The following is a 17028-nucleotide window of genomic DNA, read 5'->3' as shown; positions in this document are numbered from 1 at the left end:
GAAGACACGTCACCTAAGCAGGGTAGTTCCTGTGCAGCCGTGACCGAAAAGGACGTGAGGCTTGCATCCAGCTCGCTGCTCTTCCATGGAAATGGGACGCTGAGAGCCACATGCTGGGAGGAGTTGTAAGCTATTGTCCAGCTTTCATTCTTCACAACGTAGAATGCAATGTCTTCACAGCGTGTAGTACCGGATGAACCCCTTTGGTTTAAAGGATAGTTCCGGGACTTTTTTTTTATTGTCCCTACGGGTCGGCCATGTGTTTGTAAGCATAAATCGGTAGATCGTAGGAAACTTTCCTATGGACCTTACCCGACTTTTCGCCCATTATCGCACTCGAAATCAGCCTCCATTTTGTGATAATCCTATCATTCCGCCGCATCGACCTGGCTCACCTGCCTTTGCGGCACTAAATCAAATCCCCCGCCCCTGAAACAGACTTTATCAAAACATTCATATTCCCCGCCTCTATCCGTGACGTGACTGAGCTGCGTAGGCAAACGCGCCCAGGCGTCTTCTACGCGACTCCACACAGACCCCGGAAATCAACACAGATCAGCTCACAATACAGCGCACCACAATTCGGAATATGAAACTGTACTTTGAAATCAAACCGCAAGATTGTAAATGTGGTAAAGTACATTTATTTGACATCAAATGTTTAGAGAATATTCAGCGATTTGCATTTTTATTTGCTCATGTTCCAAAAAGTTCGTATTGAGGAACGCGATGGTCCTTTGCTGTACACAGGGTCTTAGAGCATCTCACAATACAGCACCACAATTCGGAATGTGAAACCGTGGTTTAAAAGCAAACGGCAAGATTGTACATTTGGCAAAGTACGTTTATTGGACATCAAATGTTTAGAGAATATTAAGCGATTTGCATTTTTATTTGCTCATGTTCCAAAAAGTTCGTATTGAGGAACGCGATGGTCCTTTGCTGTACACAGGGTCTTAGAGCATCTCACAATACAGCACCACAATTCGGAATGTGAAACCGTGGTTTAAAAGCAAACGGCAAGATTGTACATTTGGCAAAGTACGTTTATTGGACATCAAATGTTTAGAGAATATTCAGCGATTTGCATTTTTCTTTGCTCTCGATCCAAATTAGTTCGTCTTGAGGGAAGCGATGTTCGTGTGCAGTACACAGGGTGTTGGTTTACGATAAAAATAAGCTCTTCTGTCGCACTGATAATCGCATGGCTGTTCCAACAACGAGGCACTAGGCCACCACAACGGTAGGTATGTTGCATCTAACCGTTAGTACCGCGTAAGGGCATACTTGTACTTGGCGATCGTCCCATAAAATGGTCAGGGTGGTAACGTTGTTCACGCGGAGAAGCAACTGGCGGCTGTAGAAGCCGTCCGCCGGTGTCTGGTACTCGTGACACAGACAGTAGTGAATGATGTACCTAAAAACATAAAAAATGAAATTAGTCTCACCATCAGATCCTTATTAAAATTATTCATTTCATAGCGAGGACAGCGCTACTGGGTGTACACAAGTGTTTAAAGGCGTGGCGAGGCATGGAGGGGGGGGAGTGGAGTACAAGGTAAGTAGCATAAAATAATAAATAAATAGGGCCAGCTGGTGGCAAGTGCAAGGTAAGTGCAGAACAAGTGCTGGGAAGGGGGGGCTGTAGGATACTGAGACAGTCCCCCAGTGCAGGGGTTGACAGGGAGGCAGTGCAGGTGGAGAGTGGAAGGGCCCAGGACCGAGGTCGCAGACAGTGGACCAGTTGTAGCAGGGGAGAGGGAGAGAGAAAGCAGAAGCAAAGAGGAAGGTTTTGAGGTGCTTCAGTAAAAGAAGATGGTTCTCCTCCAGATAGTGCGCGGTAGAAAACACTATGCCACATAGAACGAACAAGTACAACTGAACCCGTCTTTAAAGCCACTGTATAGTAATGAAATTGCGGTATAAACTCATCAAAAGTTACTTACATTATATTTGCATTTTCCATTGTGTCTCTGTGTAGGGCAGACCCGAAACACCACTCCTTCTTTGCCGACGTTACTTCTTCTAATGAACGTGGCTCATCGTTTCGTTTCTGAAATTTTATTCATTATCTTTTCTTAGTCTTTCAGGATGGTCCCGGCCTGTCAAGGTCAAATCACAATAGAACCTTATATTGGGTCGTGGGCCTTTCCGCCACCCGAGCAAAACATCAAAGCAGCTGACCTTCACTTTGAGCGAGCACACATTTCTAGTTAGCTCCAGTTAGTGTAAGGGCATCTTGTCTGCGTGCCTTTTTTTTTATTGTCCCTATGGGTCGGCCATGTGTTTGTAATACGGAAACATTCTATAATTTTTGTAAAAATGATTTATATTACTGTTTGGTTTAATTGCAATGGGCCTGCAACATGAGGAGACTCGAGAGAACAGACAATCGAATTACAATCATTTAAACCGTGATGTGTATTTCTCAATGAGCTCTGCTTTAGGTGGACATGGAACAGAGGCAATGTTGGGTGGCAATGCAGTTGTCCCCTGCATAGGTTCGTTCACCACTCCATGTATGTGCCTATCGAGGACATCTACGATAAGTCTCTCAATAAACTCATATTGCATATCCTCAAACACTGGTTTGATCACCCATTGTTTACTTCTTTTAGTGAAGGCCTTATTGTAGCGAAGCGTCCCTAAAGTTCCGGTCGTCCTACTTTGTTGACGGCCAACATTATGGTTATGTGCCAAGACCGCTAGAAGAGTCCGATTTTTCATGCCTTCCATGCCAAAATGCAATCTTTTGGGCCTGTACTTTAGGCACATATTGTGGAACACCTCCAAATCTCCTGTGTGGCAGAATTCCGTGAGTCCCCTCAAATCTCTTGTTATAGTTTTATCAAATACAATCTTTTCAATGGCCTTGTGAGTGGGTGATGAAGGAATCAACCACTTCTTCTTCCGTGCCTCCTCTGTGGACAAATGGCCATGTTCACATTTGTGGAAATGCTCATTTGTCGACCATCGATGTACGTTGCTACAGTGCAACATTACTGACCGCCATTTTTCCAGTAGAATTTCCAACGACCCTTCACATGTTTTTGAGCTCCACCAAAGATGGTTGCTGATTGACTTGGACCACTGTGAAATACCTTGCATATCTTTTTTTTTTCCTGCAGCCGACAATTTTTTATTGATTGTTTTTGCAAGATGCCATACGTCAAATTGGTGATTTATATTTTTGTACTCTTCTCTCATTGTCTTGGCAATTGAAACGTGTCTGTCCGTGGCTATCAGGTCGATCACCATTCCCCGCGATTGTAGTTCTTGCAATGATGCTACAAAGCCAACTTTCTCCATGGCCACTGAGGATGTACTTTGTGACACCTGCACGACCACCGAACTCACAATTTTCTTACTTTCCATGTCCTGAAAGTGGTAGGTGCAGTACTTGGCTGAAAATCCTGGACTGTCGCATTGTCCATCACCGGCTAGCCTGAAGCGTTTGCCCGCGAATGTACTTTCCATTGACATTTTTTCCATTCTCCAAGCTTCGCTGATGGCTGGAAATAGATAATCGGTTTGGTATTTGTAGAACTGACTTTTCGCAATGAAATGGATTCCCACAAACTGAAAGAAATACTGTAACTTTTTAAAACTTGAACCACTAAAAAGTGCGGCCGCTGCACAAAGTAGATTGCCTGCTGGCAGTTGCCCCAGCATGGGTTGTGCAGACCATGCGAACGGATGATATTGTGTACAGGTGGCATGTATTTTAAGGTTAGTGCCTCGAATTGCACGAGTCACATTAATCAATGGCTCCCCACATACTTCCCCACCAACCCAATGCCCACATTTCATCATCATAATAATATCCATCAAACAGCTATCGAATACAATGAATTTGGCCTCTTTCCTTATACTGTCACTCTGCATCCCAGCTGGTTCGGCCTGTAACGTTGAGGACATGTCACTCGCATGAAAGGTACAATCTCTGATATCGTCTTCCGCTATGCTGAGTGATATTGATGGTGTTTCATTGTCGTCCACTTCATTCTCTTCCATTGCAACACCTGTTCCTTGTCCGGAGATGGGAGAAAAAAACAATGTCTTCAACTTTCGCGTGCTCTTATTTTTTGCGGGTGTGGATTCTGTGAATTGATCTACGACTGCATCCAAACTACCAGGAGGACATTCACTATCAATGGCTGGTGGTGGTATAGCTCCGTTGTCAATCACTTCATATTCTTCCCATTGGCACGATGCATCTCCAGTCTCAAGTCCCTGCCAAAAGGTTTGACAAGCAACATCTCTCGTTCGCTTCACTGTCTGTGTAGATCTAGTTCTTACACCCACTCGCAACTAGAGGACAGATTAGAAAAGGGATGTTCAGTTTAAACACAACTTACAGTATTGAACTATTGACAGTGAAAGACAACATAATATAGTGAACAGGACACTAACCTTCTTTTGCTTTCTTTTCTTTGAAACTTTCTTTCCTCGAACTTCAACATCTGGACGCTGTTGCTCCGACTCGTGTGTGCATGTCTCCACTTCCTCTCGCGCTGCAACGACTATACTTTCATGATAAGCACATCCATCACTCACTGAGGCTCCATCGACTCGCTGAAACATAGAACTTTCATTAGTATGTATAATAATATTGAAAACACAAAATGTACTTGGGGACCAATACCCATACGTACATCTCAATAGCAAAACACGAATGAACGCATTGTGTAGAACATTCAAACGACAATAGTTCACGCATTGTTGATCTAGTTAGATTGAACTGTCAAGATCCATACCTCGGGCTCCGCATAGACTTCCATTGATGATATTATTGAAGATGACGCTTCAGCAACTCCCTGAAACACAGTAATTGCATTAGTATGGTTTTCTATTTTGTTAAAAAGAACATAAACTTTGTGCAGGCGTCAACAGCTCATCTAAATAGACCTGCACAATCTTTGATCAGTTGTCTAAAATAAATAATGGATATCTAAATATGATTCGATTTGCTCCATCGTTGGAAGTGTCACCACCCAGAGATCTGCATCAACTACTAGGGGTGATGTTCTTGTTGAAGAAGCTCCGTCAGCTCCCTGAAACATAGTACTTGCGTTAATAAAGAAGGAAGTATAGCGGATGTAATCACGTCATTTGATCTCGCTTGATCGATCTGTCAGTATCCATACCTCGAAATGCATAAGAACATCAAGGGACGCTGTAACTGCGGTGCACACTTCTGCAAGCTGTTGCGCCGACCCGTAACTGCACGCTCCCCCTTCTTCTTGGACTAATGCTCCATCGACTCCCTGAAACATAGGACTTTCATTAGTAATGAACACAATATTGAAAAAAGAAGACACATACGAGGGCGACGACAGAAGGACATATCAATGGCTAAAAACGAAAGAAACATTGTGTGTAACAATCACGCTACAAGAATGCAAGATCTGATGATCTCCATCGATGGAACTGTCCTGAAACGTACCTCGAGCATCTGAGTGACATCTACGGTTGTCGTCAATGCGTTGGACTCCTCAGCATCTCCCTGAAAGACAGTACTTGCATTATTTTGGATAACAATAATTATAACTGAAAACAAAGACTAGAGGACGAGTACTGTGGTGTACCATTAGGTAAAATAATTACACGATCAATTAAAACTATTGATTTACATGCCTAAAACAAGTCAGTGTCAGAATAGCTAAGTAAGATTACCCGATAGGCGCTTGAAGTGGCTGATGACTGCAATAACGACACGGATGGAGAATCTTCAGCCTTCATATTGAGTGGGTACATAAATGGGGAAATTATTGTTAGCTAATGCTACACACTACCGCAATGCCGAGAGATAAATACGTTAACTTGACTCACCAGTGGAGGGATGTGGACGAATAGAGTGGGAATAGCGGTTGAGAGCAATTTTCGCCTCGCTCGCGGTGTTTTCGTCCTTATTAGCAATGATGTGGAGTACATGTCTGGGCTAAAGTGCCTGCTGCAGATGCGGTATCGATCACCCCTCTTGTCCGCAAAGACTTCTAGGACTCTACTTTCTATCTCAGAGGCTGGATATCCGCAATATCGGACCCATTCTCTTATCTGATCTATTGTCTTAGGGAAAACATGCATTATAGTACCTTCAGATTTGTTATGGGTCTTCGAAGGGCAACCGCCAATGGAACAGGCAGGCATTATGGAAAGTTTTGAAAAGTAAAGATCAACAATTCTCTATGAATACCAATGTGTTAAAACATTAAATGACACATAAAAGGTTCAATGCAAGGTCCGTTTTGGTTCTTGGAACTATACATGTTATTCACATGCGGATAAGTATTTCAATAACTTTCAAAAAATAGAAAAAGTAATTTGACTAAACTCAGAACATGTGACTAGTTCCTTGCATGTACTGTCGTGAACGAAAAGAAAACATGGATGCAATTTGATGACTACTAGCAAATAGATATAAATTAAAAAATTGGACGCAAAATGATTATGGTACATGGACTTACCTTGACGAACAAACAGTTAGATGCAGGGATCAGAGTAGTTTCTTGTCGTAGAACAGGGAGCAGTTCACAGGTTGCAAACTGACGAGTTTGCTCAAAGTGGTCACGGAAGTTCACAGAGACGAAGAGCAGATAACCAGCACCTTCACGGGTTGACTAGCAAAGCGCAAAGAAGTTCTCATTAGAAATATGAAGTGGGTTATAAAGAATTCGAAACAGGGGTGTGTTTGTGAATGAATGACGTGTATATGTCGTGGCATTATGCGGTCTGCAGGGGGCCGTCCAGCGTGAGGGGGGATGCTTGGCAGGAGACACGGGGTCTGGAGGTAGACCTGGGAACAACAACCCATGCTCTATAGACCACTTTGAAGTGTACATGGTCTTTGGCACCTCTTGGCCTTTATCGCTCCCTGACAGCTCCACTTGCCAGCACAAGTACCCCGGTGCGAACTGCCTTTGATAGGGCGGGGGGGTGGATCGGGGCGGTGGTCGTGCAGACAAGACACAGGAAGACTCGTGAATGGAGACACACTTATGTGGATTGCAGGGGGCCGTCCAGCGTGAGGGGGGATGCTTGGCAGGAGACACGGGGTCTGGAGGTAGACATGGGAACAACAACCCATGCTCTATAGACCACTTTGAAGTGTACATGGTCTTTGGCACCTCTTGGCCTTTATCGCTCCCTGACAGCTCCACTTGCCAGCACAAGTACCCCGGTGCGAACTGCCTTTGATAGGGCGGGGGGGTGGATCGGGGCGGTGGTCGTGCAGACAAGACACAGGAAGACTCGTGAATGGAGACACACTTATGTGGATTGCAGGGGGCCGTCCAGCGTGAGGGGGGATGCTTGGCAGGAGACACGGGGTCTGGAGGTAGACATGGGAACAACAACCCATGCTCTATAGACCACTTTGAAGTGTACATGGTCTTTGGCACCTCTTGGCCTTTATCGCTCCCTGACAGCTCCACTTGCCAGCACAAGTACCCCGGTGCGAACTGCCTTTGATAGGGCGGGGGGGTGGATCGGGGCGGTGGTCGTGCAGACAAGACACAGGAAGACTCGTGAATGGAGACACACTTATGTGGATTGCAGGGGGCCGTCCAGCGTGAGGGGGGATGCTTGGCAGGAGACACGGGGTCTGGAGGTAGACATGGGAACAACAACCCATGCTCTATAGACCACTTTGAAGTGTACATGGTCTTTGGCACCTCTTGGCCTTTATCGCTCCCTGACAGCTCCACTTGCTAGCACAAGTACCCCGGTGCGAACTGCCTTTGATAGGGCGGGGGGGTGGATCGGGGCGGTGGTCGTGCAGACAAGACCCGTTTGCCGCAGGGCCTCACCAAGGAGAGGCCATCTAACTGAATGTAAGAGGATGGCTGCAGGATCTACTACATGGAATGCAGGGGGGTGAGTTTATAAATACCTCACCCTCCCAGGAGAATATACACTAGATTCATTTAAAAAATCAAAACAACCATTGTTAAAATATATGTTGGGCTTTATTTTAGATTTTAATTAAACATAAATAATAAACATTACACATTGTAAAGTTGAGGTTGCAGCACATCGAGGGAAAATCCGCGGTATTGTCCACTGTCACTGGGGAAATGTTGTCTAATGGCAAGTACCGCACAGGCAGGTATTACTCTCCGAACGCGGTGTCCGAGCCTCCCGTGAAGCCACCAAGTGAAGCAACGATAGGCCACCAGCCTGTACCACCTGTGAAAAAAAAAGATGCAAACTGTATTAAACTGACCAAACTTTCTTATCAATGTCGATTCAGGTAACACATGTCATTTTTCTTAGAAAAAAATTATATCTAGAAAATGCACTATATGGAACAAATTTACATGCGTTCGAATGATATGTAAATGTAATTTTATATGTGGGAGACGACCATGAAATAGTGGTGGCATCACTGACATCACAAACAGAGTATACTTACTCGTTACTCGGATTACGCGGACGAACAGTGCCGCGAAGTTCGTGCATAAGCACCATCATCATCCTCAACACGGTCCGTGAGAGGCAGGCTTCCCTGAACTCTGGCAGCTCGGTGATGCATTGCGGACTTTGCTCGCCTTCCTGCAGACTTTGCTCGCTTTCCGAAATGTAGGCCAAGCACCCGGAATTTTCACGGCAGCAGCAGTTCTCCTCCTCAGTTGGCATTAGCTCGCACCGATTGCACGTGCACCAGGTGGAGACGCCGTCCATGCGACATGGTCCAGGCTCTTCATCCGTTGACTGGTCCTCCCAACTGCCGTCCGAATCCCCATCGTTTTCGCGTGCTTGACTTTCCAGTAGTTCTTCCTCGGTGTACTCGGGCTCGTACATATACGGCATTATTGTGGCCATTGTGCGGTAAAGATAGTAAAATAATTTACAGAGATGGTACAGGTGTTCACACGGGCTACAAGCGGCGAAGGTAGCTGACCAGAGCACTGAAACGAGTCACAGAATACTCAAAGTAACACAGAGAGAGGAATGGAATCGAAAATCTGCTGCTGTGTGTTGTGAAACGGTCTGTTTATACTTATTGGGGAAAGAGGCGTCCTGCCATTTCCATGGCAACACGTCAATAGCTGAGGCGCAGCGATTGTTGACACGAGACGTGCTTGAAATGGGCAGTACGCGTCTGCTGATGTCAGGCTCAGGGGCGGGGGATTTGATTTAGTGCCGCAAAGGCAGGTGAGCCAGGTCGATGCGGCGGAATGATAGGATTATCACAAAATGGAGGCTGATTTCGAGTGCGATAATGGGCGAAAAGTCGGGTAAGGTCCATAGGAAAGTTTCCTACGATCTACCGATTTATGCTTACAAACACATGGCCGACCCGTAGGGACAATAAAAAAAAAGTCCCGGAACTCTCCTTTAAACTAGAATAAATCGAGTTTGGGATGATTCAAGCTTGCTGGAATGTCGAGATATGCTGTTGCCAACACAAAAGTTCCCTTACACCCGAGGAAGACGCTCCTTCTGTAAGGAACAAAAGGATAACATGCACACGGTGTTAGTCCCAGGAGAAAGCCCACCGGTGAGTGACCCGACAGTATGTGTGTGTCACAGGTCCCTTCTGGCTCCCCCTTTTTCCATTCTCCCCGTCCCTCGCCGCACCCACCGTCCCGCTCTCTGCCCAGTTGGCCCCTCTCCTCCGCGGCGCGTATACATCATGGGTCTGTGATTCCAAGATTCGACCTTTTAAAGAATGCATTACACTAACACGGTTTCTTTCGTGTGCTGTTTACTTTTATGGTGTCCCATAAATGTCTCGATGAGGACGCGAAGAATGCCCCTTTAAAGCTGTCCAGTTAGAGCAGGCAAAGTTGCCAACAATTCTAACAACAGCACCGCGTGAGCTGTGTCAGTGAGCACTATCCCTGCCAATGATGGCGCATGGGCCTTAGCTGGAGTAGTGTGACTCGCGCTGGAGGCCGGATCTCTATGCGTTCTGCACAGTTCTGTGTGGCCCCCTCTCGACTAATGTGAGGGGGCTGGGCTGTAACACCAGGGGCAATGTGTCATGTTTGCAAGGATCCATCTGGGGGGATTGCTCCAGTTGCCGAGGCCTCCTCTAGTGTCTGGCATGCAGTTCTTGAGGTCAAACATAGGGCCACTGTGTCCACTTCCTGAGGTCATATATGGAGCATTTGCTCCACTTATTGAGACTGCCTCCTATTTAGGGTGTGCATCTTGAGATGTGAGTCCAGTTTGGAAGTCTCTTCTGCATTTTGATGTGTAGTTCTGTACTCTCAGAAGTAGTACTGTCTGAAGTGCCGGAAGTTTCCATTACAATATTCTTCAATTGCTTGAGGCTTTATCTAGAGTAATATGTCCAGACATGAAGGCATCATCTAAGTACTATGGTTAGTTCTGGACTTCTCATCTGGAGTTATATGCCCAGTTACGAAGGGATCTTTTGAGTATTATGCTGAGTTATGGACTTCTCATCTAGAGTAATATGACAATGGATGAAGACATCATCTAAGTACTGTGCTTAGTTCTGGACTTCTCAACTGGAGTAATGTGCCCAGTTAAGAAGGGATCTTTTCTAGGTTATACTGAGTTCTGGACTCCTCATCTGGAGTAATGTGTCCAGTTAAGAAGGCATCTTTTGAGTATTATGCTAATTTCTGAACTTCTCATCTGGGGTAATGTGCCCAGTTAAGAAGGGATCTTTTGAGTGTTATACTCAGTTATGGACTTCTCAACTGGAGTAATGTGCCCAGTTAAGAAGGGATCTTTTCTAGGTTATACTGAGTTCTGGACTCCTCATCTGGAGTAATGTGTCCAGTTAAGAAGGCATCTTTTGAGTATTATGCTAATTTCTGAACTTCTCATCTGGGGTAATGTGCCCAGTTAAGAAGGGATCTTTTGAGTGTTATACTCAGTTATGGACTCCTCATCTGGAGTAATGTGCCCAGTTAAGAAGGGATCTTTTCTAGGTTATACTGAGTTCTGGACTCCTCATCTGGAGTAATGTGTCCAGTTAAGAAGGCATCTTTTGAGTATTATGCTAATTTCTGAACTTCTCATCTGGGGTAATGTGCCCAGTTAAGAAGGGATCTTTTGAGTGTTATACTCAGTTATGGACTCCTCATCTGGAGTAATGTGTCCAGTTAAGAAGGCATCTTTTCTAGGTTATACTGAGTTCTGGACTTCTCAACTGGGGTAATGTGCCCAGTTATGAAGGCATCCTCAGATTATTATGCTCAAGTCTTCACTTATCACCCTGAGTAATGTGACAAGTTATGAAAACACCATATGCATATTATGCCCAGTTCTAGATATCTTATGTAGATTACTGTGTCCAGTTATGAAGGTATCATCTGTGAATGATGCTATATTATGCTATTTAATATTTGTTGTAGTATGTATAGCCCGTAGGTAGACCGTAGTCTAATGAAAACTGAATAGCATTACATTGCATCTAAATAGCGATCAGAATTTAGGTGACTGTTCAATTAGTAGCAGAAATGACTAGTTGAAAGACTTTTTAGCAGCCATGCATAGCCGGTTGTTAAGGTGCAGAGAGGACTTTTATGTTAGTGACTAAATGAAAGTTGGATCCCAATTTTAATTGCACTGAGCTGTAATCTGCGGGTCGCAGTACTAAAGGGGGAATGGCATATCATCAAATACTCTCTCAACACCAATTGCAATTGTCTACAGTTTAGAGCTATACTTTACACGCAGAACACATGGACACTGAATAGCAAGCAGTCACATGTAAATGACATGTACAAATGGCAGCTATGTCAAAGATCCAGTCAATTATTCGTGTCCATCTGCCTGTAACATTGAGTTAATGCAGTAGAAACATACTATATTAAATACAATCATTTTGTTGCACTGTTCAATTTAGTGATTTAGTGAGAACCTCACTTTTCCGATTGTTGGTAATACATAGCCATCTATAGAGAGAATATAGCCTGAGCCACCCCTGCGGGCTCAGTTTAATGAGTGTGCAAAAGACATTGGAGTAAGAGGAACAAATAGGGTAAGTAGGGTGAGTAGGGACAGATCTCTGTCTTTCTGTTTGCATCGACAGGCGGGCATCTTATTGTGTGTTGTGGTATATTTCTAACCTTTGATATGATATGCTAATTTCTGGACTTCTCATCTGGAGTATTAGGCTCAGTACTGGACTTTCATCTGGAGTCCAGTTATGAAGGTGCCAACTGGGTATTATGCTCAGTTCTGCCCTTCTTATATGGAGTAATGTGCCAATTTATGAAGCCATCACCTGTGTATTAGGCTCAGTATTATACTTTTAATCTTGAGTAATGTGTCCAGTTATGAAGACCCCAACTGAGTATCACGCCCCTCTCATTTGGAGTAATGTGTCAAGTTATCAAGTAATTGTCTGTGTATTATTTATTTATTTATCTATTCTTTACGTGCCGAAGCCCTTAGGTAAGTATTGTGCACAGGTCTGGATTTGTCAGATGGAGTCATGTGTCCGGTTATGAAGGCAACATCTGAGTATTATGCTCAGTTCTGGACTGCCCATCTGGAGTAATGTACCGAGTTATGAAGGCCTCGTCAGTGTTTAAGGCTCAGTTCTGGACTTCTCATCTTGCGTAATGTGTCCAGACATAAGGATCTGGCGAGCTATAGAGTCTTGGCAATGCTGGACGATCTGGCAAAACTCTTTGCCACGGTACTGCTGGGAGAACTTGAGTCCTGTGCGACGGAGCACAATATCCTACCTTACAGCCAGCTTGAATTTCGTGAAGCCTGCTCAATGGGGAATAATCTGATGTTGCTAACAACAACCGTAGAAACAGCATGGGCCACATGCAACAGCTAGTCTACGCAGCGTTTGTAGACTTGAGCACCGCGTTTGATACAGTTAGACGGATAGCCCTATGGAAAAAATTAGATCCTGTGGTTGGCCTTGAGGTCTGCTAAATATCATCATCAGTTCGTACAAAGACACCACCGTACAAGTGGGAACAAATACCAGCGCACACTCACCCCCTCGATAACAACAACTACCGGGTTAAAACAAGGGTGTGCACCGCTTTCATTCAACCTCTACGTAACTGACCTAACGTTAACAATGACCGGAAATATCACATATCTGCAAAACCTGGGAACTGTTGTTTTTCATTAGATAGGATATGCAGATGATTCAGTGTAATTCAATCTTAAGCCTGCTGGTCTGCAAGAGTTATTGACTTTGCTAGCTATCTTTTTCATCAGAACATGATCTGGCCTCGAATCTCAACAAAGACAATGGGCCTCACTATAAGGTTGGCAGAACGGGTTTACAGGCACCGGTAAAGGTGCCGGTGCCGGTAAACCCGTTCTGCCCTATTACGAGGTCTCCTCACGGGACCCGCAATGGACGCCTGCAAAAACCAGGCGTCCTTACTGGGTCCCGCGAGGGGACCTGGGAGCCAACAACAGGCCCGTCATTAACGATTGACTATAATATTGTCATAATGATTATAAGGAGCAAGGTAAGAACCAAATTGTGTGCACGCTCATTGTGAATGAATATTTCTGCTTGGTTATAAGCGGTTGGTTTTTTCAACAATTAGACAAGACTTCTGTGTTGGTTTCAAGAAAGTTTTTCTGTTTATTATTTTTTCCAACTATTATTTTGTGATTTGTGTTCTCAAAGAAAACCCTCTTGTGATTTGTGTTCTCAAATAAAACCCTCTACACGCGCTTCACTGTCAATAAACTGTTTGACAGATCTTCAGGAGGGATTTGTTTATACACAATGTCAGGTGCTTGCTATTATGTGCAGCCTTTATGGTTTAAAGGGATGACTTTTACTTAAGTATGTTCCTTATTTCCTTTTCCATTGGTTAGTTATGTGCGAATTTTGCATTAGTTCCCAATTGTTCGGACCTTTGATAGTGCTTTGTTTTTCATAGCGTAGGTTTTTGCAGGGACCGGCGTGATAACCGGCGTCTTCCCTGCCCAAATTTGTCTTTCTTTCATAATGCTCCATGTTGAAAAGTATAGTGCAAGTATGTAACTCTGATGGGTCTGACTACTGACGCACATCAGAAGCTGCCTTGCAGTTTGAAGACATGGCAGCTACTGATTAACATGTGCATTCCAGCAAATAGCCTGATGCAGCCCAACGTCCCAACATCGAGGGACGTATGTTAACCTCGAGAAGCTTTTGTTCTCTCTGAGAAGGCTTGGCACCTTCCAGGGGAAAATGATCTACCACCATGGAGCCAGGCAGGTACCTGTGAATCAAAGGACAGGCTCTGCCACCAATAGGGAAGTCAAGCAAGGGTGGTAATAACTAGAGACTCTTTGAAGTAGGCAGACAGGGTAGAGGGGAGAGTTAGACTATCCTAGCAGAATAGCTGCAGCTCAGAGAAGGGTCCCACCATGCTGGAATCCCATAGGACTCCCACACTTCCCGTTTTCCCTCCCCACTTTCAGCAGACAAAGATTGCTAGGAGCAACATCCTCAAGAAAAGACACTAATCACATCAGCCAAGATTGGACCCTTACAGAAGGCTTGAAATGGACTAATCCGCTGTAACAGATTGACGCTGTAAGCTGTGAGACCAACTCTTTAATGGAATCATCTTTGGGCATCAGAAGGAGAATGATTTCACTGACGCTCATTTGTGGTACCATCTGCACAAAGTCCTCTGCCATAGACGTGAGGATGGAGGCCTCATCCATCTCAGAGGATCATGCACAGGTAACTGCTGTGTAAACAAAGCCTGCCTGCTGCCCAAGCACAGGAGCCAGGATACAGCTTAGTGAAGGTGACAGACCCTGCAAGTGTTCATCAGCAACCTTTCTTGCTGGTAAGGGCAGAACAAGGAATCAATTTATCCCTCGAGACACTGGGTGAGTCATCCACCAAGCAAGAAGCAAATGGAACAGCCTTGACCTCTGTCTCCCGCAATGATTACTGTGCATTTGTAAGTCACTTATACATCAAGAAATTGTGTTTCAAAGCACCCACAGGGGAAACGGGGAGGGAGCATGGGAAACAAAAGGCAAATAGAAACTGATGAACAGGAAAGAGGCGGTCCTACTAGGCCTTGTGAGCATTCAGAACGTGCAAGTGCAGAGACTGATAAACATACCCCGATGCCCCCTTTTCAAGGATGTCACCCTACAACGCACTGACAACTCCAACTGAGGGTGAACTGTGTATGTGGTTGGTGCTTGTCCTTCTTGAGAGCCGATAGGCTTGGGCTGATAAACTATGCACAACACTCACTGCCGTATTGCTACTTGGTGACTCCCTGGTGGAGGTGCGGGTCCAGCGATGGCTACTTGGTGGCGCTGTGAATGTGGGGAGTGTTAACTGAAAGGACTCCAAATCCCTGTGACTGCATGAAGAGTTACAATAGTTGACTTACCAAGTTGAAACCAGAGAACAGGCCCATCATGGGCTGCGCCTCCACTGGGAAGGACAGGATTTGCTGGAGGTCCAGCGGCGGCTGCAGGAGGGTCGCTGGAGCCCTCAGCATGGTGGGGAAGGCACCCGCTCTGTTGATGCCCCCTGCAAAGAACACAAAGGTAATAGATCAGTTGGGCTGCATAAATGCCTGTAACATGCCATCACAATATTTAACATCACTCATGAATACAAAATGGCAACAAGCATCTTATGTTTTTTTTGTGAATTAAAACAGTTATCCGGAAAAATCCAAATGTTTGTGTTGCTAAGTCCTATCAACAAAGAAATATACACATTTGGATTTTTAGATTTCTGGCATAAAAACTTAGGTCTATAGCTACATATTTGATACTAAATTCATTGGTTAGTTGTCCACTCCAAGCTTCATTTAATGGCTGTGGGTCTCACATTTTGGAAGTCAGCTGCGGGTGCTACCGAATGAAGTAAAAACACAGCAGGGGTCTGGAAAGGGAGTGTGGGCCGGTGCCTCCTTAAACTGAAAAGGCAGCAGCTTGAAGATCAAGAAAAGGAAAGTTTAAGGAGGAGCATGTGAAGTAAAGCAAGAGCCAGCAAATGACAAGCAAGCAGGGAGTATGTCAGCAAAGAGCGAAGGTGAAGCTTGGTGGAGAGAAGTATAGGACCGGCCCAGAAGCAGAGAGTACTTGCCTGTCTAAGGAACAGTCATCAAAGAGGCTGAAACCTTGGGATTTCTATGTTTTGTTGTCTCACTGTTCCATGGTGTGTGTGATGTCACAATTAGCTGCTCAGGGCATTTTTTAAAGGAGCAATGCTCTAATAAGGACCTCCCCACCCTGCTGAAGAATCCCTGTGTCCTGTAATAAGCTCATGTACAGGTCACATCATCTCAAATCTCATCTCTATGGGCCCGTCATGTGCATTTTCCATGAATTCACATAGGCCAGTCAACCTGGCTTTCGTTCGATCATGAATGTGCTTGGTGAGGTAGGCACCAGTGCCCATGTATTCAGGTAGGCCAGTCAACGTGGCATTCGTTCGATCATGAATGTGCTTGGTGAGGTAGGCACCGGTCTCCGTGTATTCACGTGGGCAGTCAACCTGGCTTTCGTTCGATCATGAATGTGCTTGGTGAGGTAGGCACCAGTGCCCATGTATTCAGGTAGGCCAGTCAACGTGGCATTCGTTCGATCATGAATGTGCTTGGTGAGGTAGGCACCGGTCTCCATGTATTCACGTGGGCAGTCAACCTGGCTTTCGTTCGATCATGAATGTGCTTGGTGAGGTAGGCACCAGTGCCCATGTATTCAGGTAGGCCAGTCAACCTGGCATTCGTTCGATCATGAATGTGCTTGGTGAGGTAGGCACCAGTGCCCATGTATTCAGGTAGGCCAGTCAACCTGGCTTTCGTTCAATCATGAATGTGCTTGGTGAGGTAGGCACCGGTCTCCGTGTATTCACGTGGGCAGTCAACCTGGCTTTCGTTCGATCATGAATGTGCTTGGTGACGTAGGCACCAGTGCCCAGGTATTCAGGTAGGCCAGTCAACCTGGCATTCGTTTGATCATGAATGTGCTTGGTGAGGTAGGCACCGGTCTCCATGTATTCACGTGGGCAGTCAACCTGGCTTTCGTTCAATCATGAATGTGCTTGGTGACGTAGGCACCGGTCTCCGTGTAACACCCGGC

General features: G+C 45.2%; 1 protein-coding gene across 6 annotated transcripts in view; it reads right to left on the bottom strand.

The window, feature by feature from the left end:
- The window catches only part of ZNF385A (zinc finger protein 385A), a 529518-nt gene that overhangs the window by 303738 nt on the left and 208752 nt on the right, over nt 1–17028 (bottom strand). For all 6 annotated transcript variants that reach the window (XM_069653221.1, XM_069653222.1, XM_069653220.1 and 3 more), the window contains exon 2: nt 15324–15466. In XM_069653221.1, the coding sequence (XP_069509322.1) occupies nt 15324–15466 (143 nt within the window). The remainder of the gene's footprint in view (nt 1–15323; nt 15467–17028) is intronic.

This window comes from Ambystoma mexicanum, chromosome 3q (genome assembly GCF_040938575.1).
Source record: "Ambystoma mexicanum isolate Mex_15411 chromosome 3q, UKY_AmexF1_1, whole genome shotgun sequence".
Classification (NCBI taxonomy): domain Eukaryota; kingdom Metazoa; phylum Chordata; class Amphibia; order Caudata; family Ambystomatidae; genus Ambystoma; species Ambystoma mexicanum.
Note: the sequence above shows the minus strand (reverse complement) of the source record. Positions and strands in the feature narration are given on the sequence as shown.